The sequence below is a fragment of the Mus caroli genome, unplaced genomic scaffold, assembly GCF_978045245.1.
Source record: "Mus caroli unplaced genomic scaffold, Mus_caroli_1 scaffold_9, whole genome shotgun sequence".
Lineage (NCBI taxonomy): Eukaryota > Metazoa > Chordata > Mammalia > Rodentia > Muridae > Mus > Mus caroli.
Window position 1 is genome coordinate 24,657,544 of NW_028227264.1, and position 21,917 is coordinate 24,679,460.

At 38.6% G+C, this 21,917-nt stretch overlaps 1 protein-coding gene across 4 annotated transcripts in view; it reads right to left on the bottom strand.

Annotated features, from left to right (window-relative positions):
• The window catches only part of Lama2 (laminin subunit alpha 2), a 621,901-nt gene that overhangs the window by 130,739 nt on the left and 469,245 nt on the right, over positions 1 to 21,917 (bottom strand). For all 4 annotated transcript variants that reach the window (XM_085842707.1, XM_085842706.1, XM_085842705.1 and 1 more), the window contains 4 exons: positions 18,993 to 19,091; positions 8,863 to 8,974; positions 4,321 to 4,483; positions 2,749 to 2,959 (listed from right to left, as the gene is read on the bottom strand). In XM_085842707.1, coding sequence (XP_085698833.1) covers positions 2,749 to 2,959; positions 4,321 to 4,483; positions 8,863 to 8,974; positions 18,993 to 19,091 — 585 coding nt within the window. The remainder of the gene's footprint in view (positions 1 to 2,748; positions 2,960 to 4,320; positions 4,484 to 8,862; positions 8,975 to 18,992; positions 19,092 to 21,917) is intronic.

Consider the following 21,917-nt stretch of genomic DNA (forward strand, 5'->3'; position numbering starts at 1 on the left):
GCAATCATATAACAAATGTCAGACTCTCTATGAAGGTGCAGAAGCTTCCCCTAGCCACTTTTATTACTTCTGTGATAATTACTTACGTGTACAGAGTGGTTTGTTTGTTTGCCTGTGTTTACCTCCAAGTAGACTCAGGTTATTAAAACCACCAGTTTTATATCAGTATTTCTTAGACTTAAGGTTGTATCTGAATGACTGAAGAATTTGTTTTGTTTTGTCTGTCTGTCTTGATAGGGTCTTAATATGCATTATCCAGTATAGTTTGGAACTTATCCTCTGCTTCTGCCACTCAGGTTCAGAAATCACCGGTGTGTGCCTCCACTCCCAGATTTAGAGGATATTTTTAAAAACAAGGCTACTAGCTGACCACCTTAAAAAAATAAATAACTATCCATTTGATCTGGATCTTAATATCACTTTAATGGATGTTTAAAGCCACATCGTTATTAAACCCACTATGTATAATATACAAAGCCACTGTTTTCAAATCTGTGTGGCTAGTAAATGAATCCAAGGAATCTTAGGCTATGGCTACCTGGTAACATCCTAGAAAAGCCTGTGCATATTCTACAGTGGAGTCCAAAGACTATGTATATACTCTGTATAGTGAACACTTTTGTTATACAGTGTGTGCGTGTGTGTGTGTGTCTGTGTGTGTATGAGTTTGTGTTTATGTGTGTGTCTTTTTGTATGTATGTATGCATACGTATGTAAATATGCATGGAAAGGTCAAAGGGCATAGAGTCAGTCCTCTACTTCTACCACAAGAGCTCTAGAAATTAAACTCAGTTTATCAGGCTTGGGTATAAGGGCTCTTTCCCACTGACCAATCTCAAATGGCCCAAGGTAACAATTTTTAAAGGCTAGTCTAGCATCAATCTTAGTAGCCCTGCCAGCCTAAATTACACATAATTTATTTGTGATAATTTACATGATTTACTTCTTTTATCCAGCAAGTATTTAAATAAGCCTTTAGTTAAGCACAGCATCTGAGATAAAAATACTAAAATGAGGACTTGGAACTCCAGGGCTGACTACATAGGGTCCAAGCCTCTCCCATAGTGTCTGAGAAGTACAGTTCTGGATTTTACTCATCGCTGATATGAGGAGCAGCTGACATTCCCACTCAGCGGGCCACTATAACTCCTCTCAAAATAATTCCCAATTACCTAGTCTGCTTTCCACACAGGGAATTATAATTTCTTAAACTGTTGCCATAAAGTGGAGAGCTAATTCTGTATATGTTACTGCACTGGGGTATCACAGGTCTGAGAGTGTCATGACACAGCCTGTGGTAGCACAGCCTTCGCACTTCCTGCCTCTCCAGACAGTGTTTTCTCTTGACTATAGCTAGTGTGTCAGTGGTCCCAGATTGGTTAAGATTGGTTATGACTTAGAGAGAAAGCCCTCTACCTCAGCTTTCTACCACTGTGATAAGGCTAAATCCCAGATCAGAGAATGTCTTCTCCAATTTCCTCTTAATTGATTGTCCTTAGACCTAAATGAAAACAGATCAAATAAAAGAGCAAAAACTAAAATGTGTGGTTATTTAGTTCTCTGTAAGTGACATTCAAAAAACATTTAGAGAACTTGTGCAATTCTGGGCTATTGAATTATTGTGAAATTCTACATTAGTAGATCTGTGAGTTTCCACAGAAGTCAACAGAAAGAGGTGGGCTGTAGATGGAGAGGAAGGTGTTTAAATGCCAAATACAATTGTGTACACTAAATACAGTTTCAGAGAACCTAAGCATTAACTATGTTATGATCATGGAACAGACTGAAAACAATAAGAGAGAGGAGAAAGAAATGGAGGGGGAAAGGAGGGAGGAAGAGATGGAGGAAGGAAAGGAGGGAGAGAGGGAGGGAGAGGTGGTGAGAATAACCTATTTTTATTTTAAGCTCAGCAGCACTCTGAGAAATTGTGACTGCTCTCTGTGAAGAAAAGAAGAGGAAATAAACCAGACTTGGCCACATTTGTCCTTTTGAAAATGTCTCATCCATAAACTCCTTCCAGAGAAGAAGGTAAGGAAGGTCCCCTAGGTCCGGTCTCTCTGGGTTCTCATAACGTCATCTTCCTTATATGCAAAGGGAACTGCACTGGTTCCTGGCAACCAGGTCTCTGTACTCAGCTTGTGGAATCGGAAAGTAAATCACAAAACTGTATGGCACTGGGATTGAGTCATCCTTTGTGCAAGTTCCGTTATAATGACTCACTGTAGACTGGGGAATGGATTGACCCCATCTGGGTTTCTAGGTGGCACTGACATGAGATTCCCCATCTCTCAGAGATGAGCTTTTTCCATGCCAGTTGTTAAAAGAAACTTTCCATACTCTGAGTGATCTACGTGTAATTGACTCAGTAGGAGATGGCCATTAAGGACACATAGACACATGGAAAGACAGACAGATAGGCAGGCAGGCAGGCAGACACACAGACACATACACACACACACACACACACACACACACACACACACACACACACAGAGAGAGAGAGAGAGAGAGAGAGAGAGAGAGAGAGAGAGAGAGAGAGAGAGAGAGAGAGAGATACAGTTTTGTTTCTTAGAAGACCTTACAGAGTCATAGTTTTGTCCTTTGAAACATATATCAACTTCATTGTTCCAGACATGTTCAACCTGATCATAGTTTTGTCCTTTGAAACATATATCAACTTCACTGTTCCAGACATGTTCAACCTGCTCCCCAATCCAAGACAGTGATGAGAAGAACCCTAGCTCTCACCTCCAATATGGTCATGTTTTTTTGATTGCCAGCAGACAAGCGATTAGCATCACGAGTTTTATCAGTGGCTTCTCTCAATAGATCCCAAGCATCATCAAGTTTGTTCTTGTACTCTGCCAGTTTCTGCTGGAGATCCTTTTCCATTTCTTCATTCTGGGCTCTAGGCTCTCCAAACAGCTTGTTTACTCTCTTCAGAAGGCCTTCTGCTGCCCTGCAAATACCCCCATCCCAAGAGTACAAAATAATGTCACTGCTCATCTTAAGACTTTTTTTAAAATATTAAGCTAAGTTACAAGGAGATGCTAACATTAAAAAGTTAAAAATATAGGAATACATGCCAACAGATTTACAATGCTTGTCAAGGTGAATTGATATCTAATTGTGGCAGGAATTTTTATTAAAATTGAAAGATACTTGTTCAGTTTATTAGTAAACTTACATTTTTTAAAATTGTTTGGGGGGCTTTTGCCATGGTCACACTATGACTAATAAAGGAAAAATTTACGTCTCGCTGTATATGCAAAAGTAAAGAGATCAAGACACTGGCTGTCCCATCACAATGATATACTTCCTTAGCCAATATGGGACTGTTGACATGATTGCTTAGTAACTCTAAGATAGAACTATCATGTTTTTGTCATCCTAGCCTAATGCCATAATTTTGATCTTCTCTACTTTTTCTTGCAATTCAGCAGTCTGAAAAGTCCTTGACTTAACTTATTTTCTACAATGGTAAATAATGATGGCATTGAATGTGAATTTTATTTGTCATTTATTAAAGTAGGTGGTCATGTCCTCCTCCTCTTTCCCTCCTTCATCCTCCTCCTCTCCCTCCTATTTCCTGTCTCTTTTCCTCTTTTCTTCTTCTGTTACTTCCTTCTCCTCCTCCTCCTCCTCCCCTCCTCCTCCTCCCCTCCTCTTCTTTTCTTCTTCTTCTTCTTCTTCTTCTTCTTCTTCTTCTTCTTCTTCTTCTTCTTCTTCTTCTTCTTCTTCTTCTTCTTCTTCTTCTCCTTCTCCTTCTCCTCCTCCTCCTCCTCCTCCTCCTCCTCCTCCTCCTCCTCCTCCTCCTCCTCCTCCTCCCCCTCCTTCTCCAATGAGACAATGTTTAATATATATTAAGTTGTCCTTGGACTTGTTCTGTGGCCAAGGATGATCCTGAACTTTGGATTTTCCTGCCTTTATCTTAAAAGTGTAGGGTTTGTAGGTGTGTCATCCTGTCCACTTTACATAGTGTTGGGGATCAAAATCAGATATTCTGCATATAAAGCAAGCCACCACTAAGAAGCAAGTCATATCTCCAGTCTTCTGAGCTTATTGATGGTTCAAACATTTCGAACACCAATAACAGGCAAAGCAAGCCCATCAGCCTAGTTATAAAAAATAACACTCCAATGTTCAGTTACTTATATTTTATATATAGGCAAACATGATTTCAGTTGATTTTAAAGCAAAGTATGTAGGGGTAATTGAAGACATGAAAAACTGTGCTCCGCTCACCTGTGGGACAGAACTTAGGAGACATGATAATGCTGTTCACTTGTCAAGTGAAAAGCCCCCAGAATGTCTACTCACACGAGCTCATCCTCAGCAACTTCCTTCTGTGTTTGAAGATCTTTACTTCTCAGTTCCTTCAGCATCCGGTCGATCTCCTTCTGAAGCTCTTGCAAGTTTCTCTCTGCTGTCTTATCTTGATTTCCTAAGGTTTCATTTAGTTTTACAGCTTTTTCATTTATGGCTATGGGGAGGAGATAAGGGAAATTTTGTCAATTAAGTAACAAGAATGTCACACGCAAAACTGGTATTCAAAACTTGATCTTCTCATCTTGCCCAGGTTGCTCCTTCTGAGAACCAGAGGCAGGTGCCAGGGCAGTCAGCAATGAAGAGGAAAAATTGTCATTGTTCTCCAGGCTAAACTCCTTTTGAGAACATAGTAATTAAGGTATTGTGTATAATGGAGAGCACATAAACAATGAACAGACTCAATCTCTCTTCAGGTAAGAGGAAAAAGTAGGAGATACATGATTCAACATCATGTCGCTGAACATGTAAGTTCCTTTGCCTTGCTGACCAGTCATATCTATCAGCTTTAGAATCTGAGAACGGAAATACTCTAGGCTGTGAGCTCACTGAAAATGGACCTGCTACAGCCTTGCCATGTCCAGGTTTTAAAGGAGGAAACGTTCATCGGTCTAGGGAAATTAGGCTAGAAAGATGCCTTCAGCAATAAAGGCCATCACAGGAGTCTGTGTGTACAATGCAGTAAACAGGGTTTCTAGCTGTGCTCTTTGGAATATTAGGATTCTGCAGGTGTATTGAGTACTCTACAAATTATGTCTGCTCTGCCAAGAAACTGCATGATAGGTTGGTGTTCTGTGTGAGATTTCATCTGGAAAAAGAATTCTCTGTCAAATAAAAGTTTAAAAACTTGGTGAATTGAAACGGTTGCATAGCACTATCATTCATTTTAGCCTCATGCTCTCAGTAGAATGTTCTATGGGACATTAATTTGGTGAGTTGAAGGGACATATTTTCCCAGGCTCTTTGTCTGTTGAATATATATTTCTACAATATTACCCATGAAAATCCTCAGAGTGAAGAGTCTGGCCTAAGAGTGATCTTCAAACATTTAAAGGTAGATCTGAGGACCTCTTTAAAATGTAATAAATCTTGAGCTTTCCTTATTGGAGAAATTTTTCAGATTTGCACTGGGCAGAGCTCATAAGTCAGGTTTACCCAGCACCGGGGTGGGCTTTGAGTAGGTGGCTCTGAAATGCCGCACACCATCCAAAGACAGCGGGAGCATCTTGGAGCATTTTTTTTTTTTTAAGAAATGCAGATTCCTGGGTCCCACCACAGGTCATCTGAAACAAAACTTCTGGGCGTCAGGGACCTACATTCTGGTGTTTGGCCAAGTTCTCTTTGATGCTTACTGAGTATAAAGAACACCTTAGGGTGTCTTTTATATCCGTTCTTAAAGATAAATCTCTGCAGAGAAGAGTTTGGTAGGAAAAGAATGAACAGAGGAAGGATAAGGACCCCAGCCCTCAGGTGCATACGCTGGAATGCATATGTCACTTCTCTTCAACTGAGGTGACATGTGAAGAACTAAGGAAATTAATGGGTTACAGAAAAATCATAGTGTGTTTAAGAAAATGATGCTGCATTAAGAAAGAGAACATCATTTTTATATAAGAAGCCCAAGGGTCAGAGGTCAGTGGTAGAATGTTGCTCAGCATACACTTAACCCCCAGCACTGAACAGAAAGTTGAACAGACAAGGTTTGATCCCTCTACTGCTTCTATAGGTGGGATGAGATTATAAATCAAAGATTAATGTGGTATTAAATCCTATTTCAAAGTATATAGTGTCCCTTTCAATATCTTTCCTATAGAGTTGAAAAATAATTGTAAAATATATCACATGAATTGATTTTACTTATTCCAATCTTATTTCAGAAGAGGGTTTTATGCTAATTAAACCTTTTTAAAGACAAGATAAAAAATCAACATAAAGGTAAATAAGAGGAAAGGAGAAATGAAAATGAAGAAAATATTTCTAGATAGAAAGGCATGCCATACTGTTTTTTTTTCCTGAAATAACATAAATCAGCTTGAAATCATGGCAGCTGCAGATGTGCATCAGAGAATAGATGTGGCCTTCTTTAGAGAAGTGGGCATCACCCGTAAAACAACGAGGTTCCTTGGAGGAAACAAATATACTCTTCATATTAAATCTGAAAAACCCTCTGATGAGTTAAGTCTATCAGGAATAGAATTTGTTAGTCTGTCCTGAGAAACAGCCAAGGAAGATGACTAGTATTAATTAAGTCCTGCAATAAGTCAGATCTAAATCATAATGGGGTTGATCTCTGTTCCTCACTAATTCTAACCCAGAAGATAAAATATAATTCACTCATGATCTGATCAAGAGTCAGGGCATACTAGATATAAAATTACAGTTGACATAAAAGTACATGGCAGTTGAATAGAAGTTGATTATCCATAGAAGCCATCACTCATGATGGAAGACACTATGTGAGGTGAACATGCCATCTATTTAAATGCCAGGGAGAATCACTCACTTTCCACAGCAGCTTAGTGCCACTAACAAAATAGAAAAGTGCTCCTGATTACCCCCATCAATGAGGTATAGGTGAAGGAACAAGAAGGATGGTATAATGTAGTTAATATTTAGGCAATTCCTGTTCCTTCTTGACTTCCTTCCTCTTTACTGCCTTCCTCCTCATCACCTTTTCTCCTCGCTCCTCTTCCCCAAACCGTTAAGCCATTTGTAGCTTATCTTGTAGAACATCTCAGCTAGAATTTACCATATTTCTGATACAGTGTATGGAAATTTGAACTTTAATTGTAAAAACTCTATTAATTCTACCAAATAGTGTCTCCTGGCAGAAATGAACCATGTTCCTCATTCCTCATATACAAATATCCCACGTGACACTGTACCTGCGTGAGAAGATGATGCAATAGCACCATAGATGCATTCAGATCATCTGACCAAAGCATAATGTAGAAAATGAGTGATCTCTCTGCTGATTGGCAATGCTTCTTCATCAGGTTTATAGACCCACATCTCTGGTTGAGTATCATCTTACATAGCCCCTAATGGTGACTTACTGCCAGTTTACAAACTGTAAGATGATACCCAGAAAAACAAACAAAAAAAGCCCATGTTGATCAAACCACCAGCTATGTCTCTGTCTCTCTGTGGGAAGAGGGTGAACGACTTATTGCAATGAAAAAAGGAAGCTGATGTCCACTAGCAGTTATGTTTATGAACAAGTTGATTATGTATATGTATGTGTGTGTGTGTATAATTTTATTTATTTGTGTGTGCATGTACCTTGAGTGTTTATGTGTATACCTCATGCATGCAGAGGCCTTTATAGGAGGCCTTTCAGCTGTGTGATGTCAGTGCTGGGAATCAAATCTGAGTCTTCTTCAAGAAGAGCAAGTACTTTTAATCACTGGCCTTCAGATCAAAGCTGAACTGATTTTAAAGTTAATCTCCAGGAGGGTGTTGAGTGTTGAGACTTCAGAAAGAAGATGAGAAAAGTTACTTCCAGAGATCTACTAGCAGGGAAACAACTCTCTGTCATACATTTGTTGCCTGGGGGCATTTTCAAATAGCATCAGTGGAAAATAATGCCAGGGAACACACAGCGGTTTCATGGATCAGAGTTATGCATCATTGTCAGATTAACTGAGATGCTTTTCTAGATGAACTAACTTGGTATGTTAAAAAAGAACAACCTTATCTGAAAACACTACTACTCCATACAGTGGGGAGTCAGTCATTACCAATGATAGACCATCAGTTAGACTCTACTGTGAAGTCTAGTTCATAGCCCGTCTATTTTTCCATATTACCAAAAGAAATAGCAAACATCTAGAACAATAAAGTAGAATAATAAAGATGTTTAACTTCACACATTTTAAAAGATGTTTAGAGACACAGAAAAGCCACTTTTTGAAACTTCTGAACATGTATGCATATTTAACATTTATTTCAAGAGACGGGAGAGCTGAGGGCTTCTTAGTCTGGGCTTTTGCCCAAAGAAGTGACTTACATTTCAGTTCTCAGCCACATTGGGAGATGCCAAGAAATAATTCCTAGCGAACTACGGACAAAATGCCAGGGAGCCTCTGGTGAACTCGGGTAGCCAAATCCAAGCACCAGATGTTCTCTTGCAACTCATACTAAGTACTTAAAGAACCATTTTAAGAAATGAAAGAGCAGTGTTTGTGTACCAAATAGAATGGTACTTTTAAAAAGAAAAGATGAATAAATTTTCAATAGCTCTGGTCAGAAAAATAGCAAAGCCATATGTTTTCAATGACTTATTTAAACATCCTAGAATTCATTCCTATTCTACACCCATAATCATTATTTCATCAACTGTCATTGCTCACTTAATGCAATAGGCTATAGATTTCTGCTAATCATGACCCTGAATATGTCAAACAAAATGCATTTTACACCTACAACTTGAATTTATAAATGACACCTCCTTGTAGGGCCTATTCAAATCCCCTTTAATCCCTTCTTTTAATTTTTATGTAAGAGAAAAAAGTTAAAATATGATTTTTTTGATACCTTCAGCATCCTGGACAAGCCCTTTAATGAATTCTTCCAAGGATTCTGCTCTGGAGTTGGTCCTCTCAGCATCTTGTCCTGTTTGCTCACCATCTGCTGTCACTTTGGTTGCCTAATGATCCATATTTAGGAAACGCATAATTAATAGAGATGATAAAGTTAGAGCAAGATAAGCTCCCTCTGGCTACATTTTCTTTCAAATTTTACTTTGAGCCAAATGCAATCGATGAATTATTGATCAGATGTACTGGCAATGACACCCTGTGCTCAAGTATACAATTAAACTTTATGACTGTTTCCATTAAATGAAAATCAGAAAGCTGTATTTGGTCCTGTTAAAGTTCCTTTTATAGGTGGTAGCACAGAAGTGTTAATACATAGCTATTTAGAAGTATATCTTCAAGGTTCCAATGCCAGTGTCTTTAATGGAATCCTCAGCCTCCACACATGGCAGTTTTGTCTGGCTTTTATTTTCTGAAACTATGTGGTATGCAGCACTGACCTCTTGAGGGAGGAACTGGACATCTGTCTCAATAAGCTTGATTCTATGGATTCGGTTTAGAGCAATATGTTAATTAAAAAGCACAGGGGGCAGGGAGTACTTAGCATCTCAGTAGTAAATGCTACTTTATAACACTCCAACGATGCCAGTAAAATATTCAGGCAGAATTAATACTTGCTTTCCCATATGACATCACAAGAAGTTATCACAGAATCATACATCATGGTCAACAAAAGGAAACAGAAGCCCTCAGACAGCTCTCCCTTCCAATGCATAGCCTAAGACGTACTCATTTGTGCTCACATTGGTTACTCCCTGGATGCAATGGGATGGATTTATGTTCAATGCAGGTATAACATAGTCAAATACAAACAGAATGGATGATGTTAAGTATTTCTTTAAAAAAAAAAACCACAAGGTTTCAATGACAAAAGCATGGACTTAAGCTTTGTTTCTCTATGCAATATGACTTTTCTTTTGTTCAAAAGATGCTGCGAATCTTGTTACTGAATCAAAGAATAAAAAAGGCGCCTTGGCATGATGTTCCATGATGTTTGGGTTTGCATAGTTGCAACACTCTACAGCAGTGTTTCTTTTCTTTTTTTTTGGATATAAAATTAACTCAAACAAGTCAATGGCCTTTCTCTACACAAAGAATAAACAGGCTGAGAAAGAAATTAGGGAAACAACACCCTTCTCAATAGTCACAAATAATATAAAATATCTTGGCGTGACTCTAACTAAGGAAGTGAAAGATCTCTATGATAAGAACTTCAAGTCTCTGAAGAAAGAAATTAAAGAAGATCTCAGAAAATGGAAAGATCTCCCATGCTCATGGATTGGCAGGATCAACATTGTAAAAATGGCTATCTTGCCAAAAGCAATCTACAGATTCAATGCAATCCCCATCAAAATTACAACTCAGTTCTTCAACGAATTATAAAGAGCAATCTGCAAATTCATCTGGAACAACAAAAAACCTAGGATAGCAAAATCTCTTCTCAAGGATAAAAGTACCTTTGTTGGAATCACCATGCCTGACTTAAAGCTTTACTACAGAGCAATTGTGATAAAAACTGCATGGTACTGGTATAGTGACAGACAAGTAGACCATTGGAACAAAATTGAAGACCCAGAGATGAACCCACACACCTATGGTCACTTGATCTTCGACAAGGGAGCTAAAACCATCCAGTGGAAAAAAGACAGCATTTTCAACAAATTGTGCTGGCACAACTGGTTGTCATCATGTAGAAGAATGTGAATCAATCCATTCCTATCTCCTTGTACTAAGGTCAAATCTAAGTGGATCAAGGAACTTCACATAAAACCAGAGACACTGAAACTTATAGAGGAGAAAGTGGGGAAAAACCTTGAAGATATGGGCACAGGGGAAAGATTCCTGAATAGAACAGCAATGGCTTGTGCTGTAAGATCAAGAATTGACAAATGGGACCTCATGAAACTACAGCAGTGGTTCTCAACCTGTCTTTGGGGGGTGGGCCAAACAATCCTTTTGGGGGGTCAAATGATTTTTTTTCACAAGGGTCACCTAAGATCATCCTGCATGTCACACATTTATATTAGGATTCATAATAGTAGTAAAATTACAGTTATAAAGTAGCAACAAAAGTAATTTTATGCTTGGGGGTCACCACAACAAGAGGAACTGTATTAAAGGGTCACAACATCGGGAAAGTTGAGAACCATTACACAGTCTTGTGTCAGAATGTTTTCATTCTAGGAATGATGAGAGAATTAATGTTTTTTTTTTTTTAATAAATATACAAGTGGGCTTTAAATAACAAATGTTCATCTGGCCAGCACAAAACATGACTGGTGATAACACAGGAATTGAATTGATCTGCTTTTTTTTTTTTTTCTACCCTATTCACTCCAGCCCCATTGCAGGAGGGGACAGTAATAGGATGAATTCATGGTAGAACCTGAATTCCAACTATTGTTACTCAGTTTTTAAACTTTCAAGTATTAACATTGCAATGATGAAATGGTAAGAATCCATTGGAACCATTTAAAACTCTTGTTTGCAGCAGGCAGCAATGACTTAGAGGATACTAATCAAGCACTTGATGCTCTGACTTATTCTTCTGAAATACTAATAATAGGATGATTTTTCCTTCAGATTTTTGACAATTCTTTTTAGAAATAAACTATGCACATAATTTCTAAGTATCTCAATTACCTGCTTTCATGGTAATTGTTACAAGGAGTCCCAGTAATTTCTTTCAGATCAGTATTCTCTAGCTATTCATACTCATATGAGGCTTAGATGGGTCAAATAATTTTACACATACATATACCCACATACACACACACACTTCTTCAATGTTACTTTTTATTCTAACTAAGCTAAAATATTCAAGAATATTTTACAATCTGAATACAATTTCAGATTGACAACCTGAAATATCTTAGAGGTTTCTGTAGTGTAAACTGTGTGCTGATTCTTCCTTCCATGACCCCTCCTATGTTAATATGTCACTGATCACCATAATGGAATTGGTTTACCATATGGTCATCTTCAAACATCTTATGAATAAATGTATCCACCAGCACCACTATATCTTACTACACAAAAATATATACTTTTTGACTAAAGTTTAACTTTTGCCTTAACAATATCTTTTCCATATTACCAGTATAGTTTCTTTATCAGGTTCACTAATCCTTAAGAATTTAATACCTTTAATTCTTTAAAGTGTTTATCAGTGTGCCCTCTCTTATATTTAGATGGCCAAGAACATATCCATGTGTTTCTCTCTTGAGTTATTGCATTTATGGAGTATTGTGTAAGCAACTTCATTAGCAACCACTTTAGGTTCACATCATGCCAGCACTCCAGTGTCATCTTGGTAAGAAGCATGTTTAAAAAGGTAACAGCTAGCGAAACTCCCCGACTCCCCTTAGGCATGTCACATAAGCTAAGCATTCCCCTTCTTTGTACTCTCTTGTTTCTTATTGTCTCTACCCAGAATGAGTTTCTCCAATAATTTTCAGAGACTTTGCTTCATTCATCTGACCCCTTTCCAGTTTTCTTTTTTTTTTTTTAAAGATTTATTTATTTATTTTATGTAAGTACACTGTAGCTGTCTTCAGACACTCCAGAAGAGGGCGCCAGATCTCGTTACGGATGGTTGTGAGCCACTATGTGGTTGCTGGGATTTGAACTCTGGACCTTCGGAAGAGCAGTCGGGTGCTCTTACCCACTGAGCCATCTCACCAGCCCTCCAGTTTTCTTTTTTAAGCATGGCCATTATCAGGGCTCTTAACCAGGTCTCCACATTCACTGCAGACAAGTGCCTCCTCCATAGCACAGCATATTTTAGAACCACATTAGTATAGTGAATACATAGCCAACTTACCTACTTCATGACTTCCCCTCACCTCTAAAACATAAACAGCTTAGGGCAGGTTGTGGCCTGCTGTATTCATCTTTCTGTATTTCTCTCTTGGTATGGTGCCTATCTTAAAATAGTCCCTGCATCCAGTTAAATGGGCCTCTAAACAATTTTCCTCACAAAAATCATCAGAGTTGTTAGATAATTTGCTGTGTCTGTGTAGTATCCACTGTCAGGTGCTAGGGATTCTGTTTCACTATTCTTTATTCTTGAGCAAATCAGTCATAGTCTGTGGCAAACTCCAGGGTGGCTAAAATGTTGGATGGCGGCCGGTATAAAAATAATCAAACCAGCCACTCTTCTGAAGTGCTAAAGCCTGCTGGAAGGATCCAGTGCCATTCAGACTGACCATATGCCTGCTGTGATGCTTGCCAGGGAATGTGGACAGAGGAACAGGTTTCTGGGCATTTCTCAATGCTCACATGAAGCTGCTACTTGTGCTCTGCAGCTGAGGACTTGGGAGGAGAGCCAGGCAAGAGGCCCTCCATTTGCAGAGGCACCACATTCTGTCTCATAACCTCTTGGTAACTTCAAGTTCTGATGATACATGAGACTCCAGGATGGGGAAGGAGGGGTAGAGGTTCCGCAGAGGTGGTATCCTCCTCAAATCCTGTTCAAGGCTTACTCAGGGTGAGTGTCTCTGGCACACATAATAACTTCCTCTCTCTGGCTTCTTGACACTGGCTTGGGAGTATTAACATGTTAAAGGACAGATTATATAGTCACACTCGGCTGGACTCTGCCTTCATTACAGATTTTCAAGGGCTTATAACACTTTTCATCCCAGCAACCTTTTTTCCTTGAGAGATATCGCAGAACCTGGACCCAATTCCTACAGGATGCAAGTGAAAGTATGGAAAGCTTAAATGCTCTACTTAGAATCATAGATACAGAGCTGGGGAACCCACAGATTTATTGGCTTTTATCTTAGTCCATGCATATTTTTTACTCCAAGTGATATTGCATATCTAGCCAATATCCAGGCATATGAGGAAGATATACAGCGAGACAGAAAATCTGAAGTGGGACAAGGTCATGGTTGACATGAAGTATACTTAAAATCATTTGATAAATGAGCACACTTCACAGTCCATACCAAAACATCCCTTGGGTATAGATATTTCAAATCATCTTATTTCATTATATTGTAGCTAGGTCATCATCTGATCAAAAGGGTCCCATGGGGAAAAAAAAAAAAGAAACTCATGAAGGAGGTCTCCTACAAATGCTCTGTTGCTTAGGACAGTGGGCATTGGTAGAGGATCCACTTAGGGTCCATCTTTATTCCTAAGATTACCAGGCACCATCCTTCCTACTAGATGTCATCATTCCTGACAAATGGCAGGGTGTACACAAAGAACACATTCACCCAGGAGAGGTTGTTGGTAATACTACTGACGAGATCTAAATATCAGCTGATAGGAGCTGCCTAAAAGTCTGGGTGTTCTTTTGTTTTAGAAAATTGCCATTCCTATCTCTGAACCACCCTCCCTCTTCACTATGGTCAATATCTTTAACTTATCCAGACATCTTTTACCATCTTTGATTCTCTTACTTCTATATCCCCTGCTTGTATCTTTCCAGTGTCCCTATATAGAAATGCTTTATGCACAAAACACTTCTTTACCTTTGATTATCTTTTGAAAATATTATGCTCACTGGACTGGATTATTTTTCCCCTGGTTTTTAGTTTTTGTCAATTTATTTCAGAGTATTTAGATACAAACAGCATGCCTGACCACCATGCTGGCATTAATTTGCTTCTGAATAGTGTAGCTTTTACTTCCCTGTGGTAGCTCAAGCAGGGCTCACCATGTCTCTTAAAATCTGCACATCATTTTCTTGGTTGGATATTACTAGCGTCTTACATTGCAGGCTCCTCTATGTTAAAATAAGAACCTAATAGAGCTAATCTAACTATTGAATAGACAGCATTGCCTAAATGCCTCCCGCTTTTGAATCTGCAGACTCATATGGGTTCTTGCTATAATTAAATTTCAGATGTAATCATTTACATGATATTTCTAAGGGTCATCTTTTAGACACTACCTGTGCGGTGTATCTAAGTGATAGTGGCTGACTCCCCAGGCAAGCTGTTGGACCAACAACACGCAGGGAAAGAGATGGGAAGCTGGTACCTGGCCCTGTGGAATGACAGGGAAACATTTCTAAAGGAATGCCTTTCTAAATATGTCCAGTCAATTTTCAAAGGTGCAAACCAACGCAACATGATGTGCGACATATCCCACACCGTTTTTAAAATACAGGAGGAAAAATAAAGGGCAACCAATGCCAGCAACTTGAACGTTAACTTTCCAAAACTGGAAATAAAGTGTCACAAACATGATATTACTGGTACTTAAAAATTGAAAAACTAGTTTTTGTTACTTTGCAAGTGCTTCATCTTCATTAAGCTTGAGTTCCAATAGACAGTAGACAATGTAATGAAGCTAAATTGTGATATTCAGGCTGTTTATAGCACTGTCTTTTCATAGACTATAAAGCATGAAGGAAGCAACTTTCAAAGAACCTATCTAACTTGTTATAAGTGCTGCCTAATTTTAATACAGTTTTAAAGAAATTCAAAGTCAGTGCTGATTTTGGGTTTGTCTACATTTCTTGTACCTATTCTGATGCTAATCTTTTTTAGCCAGAATAGTATGGAAATAGATTTCTCTTTTTAAAATGAGCGCCAAATATGTAAGTCTTCAAGGTGAAAAGGCAGGTTACAACAGCTATGCAGAGTGAATGCACATGCATCTTAAACAATATATGACTATCAGAGGAATGAAAGCTTTAGCTGTGAGACAACTTTGGGAGACCAGTCAATATCAACATTACCTGATATCAGAATCATCTGACACATTCAAGAAAATCCTAGCATCATGATTCCTGAGGGCCTGGGCTCTGACCCAGGTAAAGTCTACAATGAACCTCTAGTCCAAGACAGTATGTATTGGAGAACAGGAAGTTGTGGCTATTGCATGAGTCTGGCTCTGGTCAAATCACAGGAATTCTTGCTTATCCACTCTCTGTATAGCTTACTATTAAATACTCGAGTCCTCTACCCCTCCGCTTATGGCTTCATGTTTCTACTTTCCAGCACCTGCAGACTGTTGTTAGCAACAATAACTAAGGACGTGTGATTCCCACATGAAGCAGGGTGCTGCAGAAGTGGTCCTGGAAGGGTAAAACACTAAATAGGAACTAAAGAATATGGAATAAAGTTACATTTCATTCAAACAGCCCATTGGAGAAATTCTCTGTACTACTTTTCTAACTTCTGAAAAATCTTTTAAAAACGTATATAAAATATAAGATCGATTTTAAAAATTAACATTGGAGTTAAGTACAAGTGAACCATAGACTTAAGTGTAAAATGAAAAACTATAAAGTTACCAAAAGGTAAGACAAGAAGAAAGCAGCAGCAGCAACAACAAGAAACCCAGACATCCTTGGGTGATGGCAATGAGTTATGGGCTAAAATGCCAAATATAGACTCATGGGGAACAAAGTCAAACTGATACACTAGACTACATTAGAATGAGGAACTCCTGTATCTTTACAAAAATGAGAAAATAAACCATAGAACACAAAACAATTATCCAATAGAAAACAATTACAAGAAATTTTAAAATTTAACAGAGACAGGTTGGAGAGATGGCTAAGTGGGTGAGGAGCCTGCTTCACAGTCATGAAGAGCTGAGTTTGGATCCTCAGCACACAGCTCAAAAGCTGAGCATAACATTCTGCCTCTGTAATGTCCCAAATCTCCAAATCTAACAATGCCAAAATCCACTAGGGAGATAGAATGACAGAAACTACCACTCAGTGCTGGGAATTCAAAATGTTATACCTACTTCAGAAGACATGAGAACTTTCTTATGATACTAAACATACTTGTAGAAAAAACACTCCAGCAACTTGGTTGATTGATGCTTACTCAAATGAGGATCATCTCTACACAAAATTCCATACAGAGATATTTATAATGAGTTTATTTACAATGCTAAAACTTGGGAGCAACCAAGGCATCCTTCATTAAACATGGATAAATCAACTATGGTGTGTGAAGGGAGTACTCAAAACCAAAAAGTAATGACCTATTAAGCCATGGAAGGATGGAGGTGTGAATAATTCAGGGGAAAAAGTCCGTCTGAAAATGCTGCATTTTGTGTTTCCATGACATCCTGGCTAAGACAACATGACAGAGAGAAGCTAGGTAGAGAAACGATTCTTTAGTACATGATCATGCTGGATATTGAGGGTTTTTTGGTTGTGTGCAATGGCAAGAGTGAACAGAAAAACAGGTGACAGACCTTCAAGAATCATTACGAAGCACTGTAGGTTCACTGACAATGGCAAATATCTCATTCTAGCTGGGCAAGTAAACGGTGGAGTAGTTATGAGTGGTGGGAGGGGGGAGGAGGGCAGGGTCGAAGGTGTGTATAGACTCTCTGCACTTTCCGTTCAAGTTTGCTCTGAGACTTTAACTGTTCTTAAAAGGCTTCTGAAATATACAAATTTAGTCTACAGAAGAAAAAAAAAAAAGGGATGTGGGCTGAGACACAAAAGAGATCTGACATTTGTAGTAAAATAGTCCTGTGTTTCTAGACTGAGATCATTAGGCTACACAGGTTCAGGGAGGGCAGGAACCGGAACCTTGGCAGCTTCACTTGCAGGTTTATCTGTGGGTCTGCCATAGAACTTGCAAGGGTGACACCCAGTAGTCAACTGTTGGGTAAGTGACATGCTGTGTTTCATGAACTTTTCTTTTAATTGTTCTAGACCACATTAAACTGTTGTAGTTTTGGGCATTTCTCATGTATGCTTTTGTTCATTTATTTCATGCTTATTATGTATTTGCATGCAGTTACACCATTCTGCATACACCTAAACATATATACACACACTCGTGCCCCCTACACACACACACACACACACACACACACACACACACACACACACACACACACATGACTGAAAGCTCTGGGAGGGTGGCTGGAGCCGCGATAATATTTTTGATCTGCCAGCCCTTAACCTAGGCTTTGGATGGAGTGGACAATCAGAAGGAAATAAGTTGAGCTGAATTGACTTTAGCAAAACTTCACTAAACTCTCTCATCCATGCAACAAGTCAAAAATTACTAGTTAAACCAGTGTAAGTTTACTAACATCAGGAAGAGACTTTGCTCTATCTTCATGTTTTACATGGGTAAGCTGAGTCTCTGAAAAGGGATTTCCAGTGTGGTTTAAAACCTTAGGACTGTTGTTCATCAATATGTGCTGAGAAGCCATTTAATTTTCCTGTGGAAGTTTCCTGATCCAGTAGCAGATTTTGTGGAAAGTACAGGACTAGAGCCAATCTGGGGCTGGGTGCTGCTCAGGACTCCCAGACTTTTAGCAAGTTGTAAAGCCATTGTTAATTTATTCCCTGTTAAGCCTTTCTTTAAATAGATTAGGTACTCTCCAAGGCTGTTCTACCCGCCAATGTTCTTTGTCATTTAAGTCCCCTGGATCCTAGTTTGCAGGCCAGTCTCCATGTTCATGCATTTTCTATCCACAAGATGGCAGACTTTATGCTGTTTTCCTCTGCCTCCAGTGGTAAAAGGACCTTCTTGCAGTTTTGACAATTTAGCCCAACCAATTGCTAGGAAAAGTCTGCTAGAAGCAGCGTGGATTTTTACATCCTGACTCTAAATGGTGTCTTAAATGCTCCAGATTTTGACAGTAAAGATTTCATTTTCTAAGTAGGAGTACTGCTTGTGACTGTATTTCTGTAAAAATGTAGAAACTCCATGAGGATTAAAGACAGGACAAGGATTTTTCTGTTTTTCTTTTCCTTTACACAATCAAGGACAGAGTTTTTGATACTTAGAACTGATTAAAAGAAAAAAAAAACATCTTTCACAGTGGAGTCTACTAGATAGGGTCCTCAAAGTATATAGCTAACCTTAACCTTTTCTCCTGACCAGTGTCAAGTATGTCAACCCTGTTTCTTGATTTATTGTTTGTGCATTTGGAGAAGACCACAGGAAAATAAAAAATTCCTTTGGAGAAGAATTAGCCAACAGTTATTCCTGGAATTCATGAAAAAAGTTGTGAATCAGAAAGAAGATTTCAGAACATGAGTGTTGTTTGCTTTAACTTGAAGGCAACCAGTTCCCTAATGTGTGTGCTTTAGGGACAGTCACAGATTTTCCAACTCACTCTGTTTAGAAGCTCATTCGTTTCCATCACAAGTGTGTTCACATTGCCCTCTGCCAACTGAATGAGCCTCTCTGGTGCCTGTTGCGGTGATAGCAGGTGCTGTAAAAGATTTCAGACCATGTACATCTTAGTAAATGGTTTAGCAGTCATCCTAGGGTCAGACAGAGCACATTTTTGTTCTTGTATATACCACATACTTAGCAGTTCTATCCTCAATACCACAGAAACTACTATAAGTGGGCCGTTAACTCACTGACTACCAAGCCAGATATGTAGGTAAATATTAAGATTTGCTGTACTTTATTGAGAAATTAGTATGCACTAAAGTTTTGATTTGTTTATCCTTTCCCCCCATCAATGTCTTATAAAAACTCTGAATGAGCAAATGTTGACGCAGAGAGTTTTTAACAAAAGCTCGTAAGCTGGCACTGAGTTGAGTTTAAAAGGATCTTTGCATTTATTGAGGCTCCCATTTCACTCATCGTAGCTGTAGTTAACAAACAAGAAAGAGAGCAGCCGCTGCTATAAGGACCTTTCTTGCTAGGCTGGTCCCATTGTTAAGGTTGGTAGGAGCTGGATTTATACACACAGCTGGGCCAGATTCCACCACAATCTATGGGATACTATTTTTAGGCAGGGTCGCTGTTATAGTAATAAATATAATGAAAATTAGGCACTCTGCAAGCTCCACATCCTTGTACATATCAAAAAATACCCCACCCATTTCATGACAAAATACGAGTGCCACTGTTCCTCATTGATCATAACTTTAGTACCCTGCTTTTATTTTTTTAGGTAAGATTCACTAGAATTTACAGTTAGGGCTTTACTCCCACTTTCTAATGGCTCAATTGACTACCATATCCTACATCCAGGAACTCAGTCCATCATGGAGACCAAGTACAAGTCTAAAGATCGTCTGTCATTCTTTATGCCCACTCATGGAGATATTTCTCCATTCCCCCATGTGGCTTAATGACAATGATGAGTTAATAGGTCAAGCTTTGATCATCATGTGTATTGTCTTGGTAGCATTTGGCAAGAACTTGAGAATCATAACACTATAAGATATAGTTTTTCAAACACTGTAAATTATCAAGATAGGATCTTAAGCTTTCAAATACTAGATAAATTATGAAAAAAGAATATAGATAAAAATGAAGAAAAGACTGGAATTTCAGAACTATCACTGTCATTTTCATAAACTCTAGGACATAAGGAAGAGAATGACAGAAGCCTTTGCTACTAATGATGCTCACGGGTAGATCCTCTCAGGGAGTGCTGCCAGGAAACTCATTGTCCGCTGACTATATGTTATTTTAAAAGAATGTTTATGTCCAACTGAAATATTTGATTTTCTAATTCATTTCCTAGCCTGTATTCTTTCTATGTGTGTGGAAAGTCACTGGTTAGCCTCCTTTCCATGAAGTATTTATGTCTGAATGTAAGACATGAGGTAAGTAGGTCTGTAGCCTAGCTGTCAAGGTTGTTCTTTATATTGCCCTGTCCTCTAGAGTCTCAGCCTTATCTCTCCCAAGCAGGCCTGACTTCTAATGTCTGCTGACAGGTCCAGTGCATATCTGTGCCTCATGCAGGTGACTCTCCTAGGCAAGAACCAGTGAGAAGAGCCTGGCCTGGGGCCAGGGAGGCCTCAGTACGACCAACTAGATTTTCTCACATGAGTTATTTTTGACTCTTTAAGGTTGGAAACGATGTTCAGTCTCAAAGCCCTAAAGTCCTGCTGCCTGTATTCAAATCTCACCTCAATATTTATTAGCCATGTAGTTGTACTTCAATCAAAACTTCACTATGCCTCAGTTTCCCTACTTAAAAGTATTTAATACAGTTCTTTTATTTTAGCTTTTCCAGACAATTGCAATCAAAATCTCCATAGACTAGGTGGACTGAACAAAATGGACAATTCTCAAAGCTGAACAGCCTATGGTGCCAACTAACTGGGTTGCTGGTGAGGACCTGGACATGGTTATCATCTCCCTATGTTCTGAAATGGCTGGTGAAAAGAAAGCTCCTCTTCCCATTCTTACAAGGATCATAGTGAATCATGAGGGCTTCATCCTCCGTCTACAATTTAACAGTGATCGCCTCCCAAAGATTCCATTTCAAAATACCATCGTGATAGGAAAGAGTTCATAAACTGATGTGTTGAGATGCTAGCCTATAAGGTTTTAGCAAGTGAGCTTTTGAAAGTGATTAGGTGATGAGGGAGCCCTATTCTGCTTGGGATTGTACCTTTTGAAATATACCCATAGAGCTCACTATTCCTTTCTAGTGGATAGGCCACAAAAAGCAGTGATACATATACAAGGAATAAGCCCTTACCATAAACGAGTCTGCCGTCAACCTGGGCTTTCCTGTCAACAGAACTGTTAAAACTAGCACTCATACTGTTTATAAGCTAGCAAATTATGGCATTTTGTTAAGGGAATCAAATAGACGGAGATACAGTTTCAATATAGAAGCTTAGGGGGCATACATAGTTCATCAAAAGTCCATTTCTGCTTCTTGGGTTTTGTTGTTATATATCATAATACATTTACAATTATTTTTTCCCCAGAGGACATTGGTCAAAGGTACTTTAATGTAGAAGCGCTTCATCATGCAGTCTTCAGATTATAAAACAAAAGGAAAAACAGGCATTCTGTTTCATAGAAAGAATTTATAGATATTTGTGTAACATGATTATATCTAGAAAATATGAATCAAATAGCAATATTACCTTATTTATACTATTCATATTATTCATACTATACAAAGATATTTAATATTTTTCTTTTTGCATTATGTACATTTTTCATGAAACAATCTTAATTACATACCTTTCAACCAATGTTATTTTTACTGCCATTGGCAATGGTGATGATTAAAAAATATTAAAGAATATATTCCCTAGAAAAGCAAGATCAC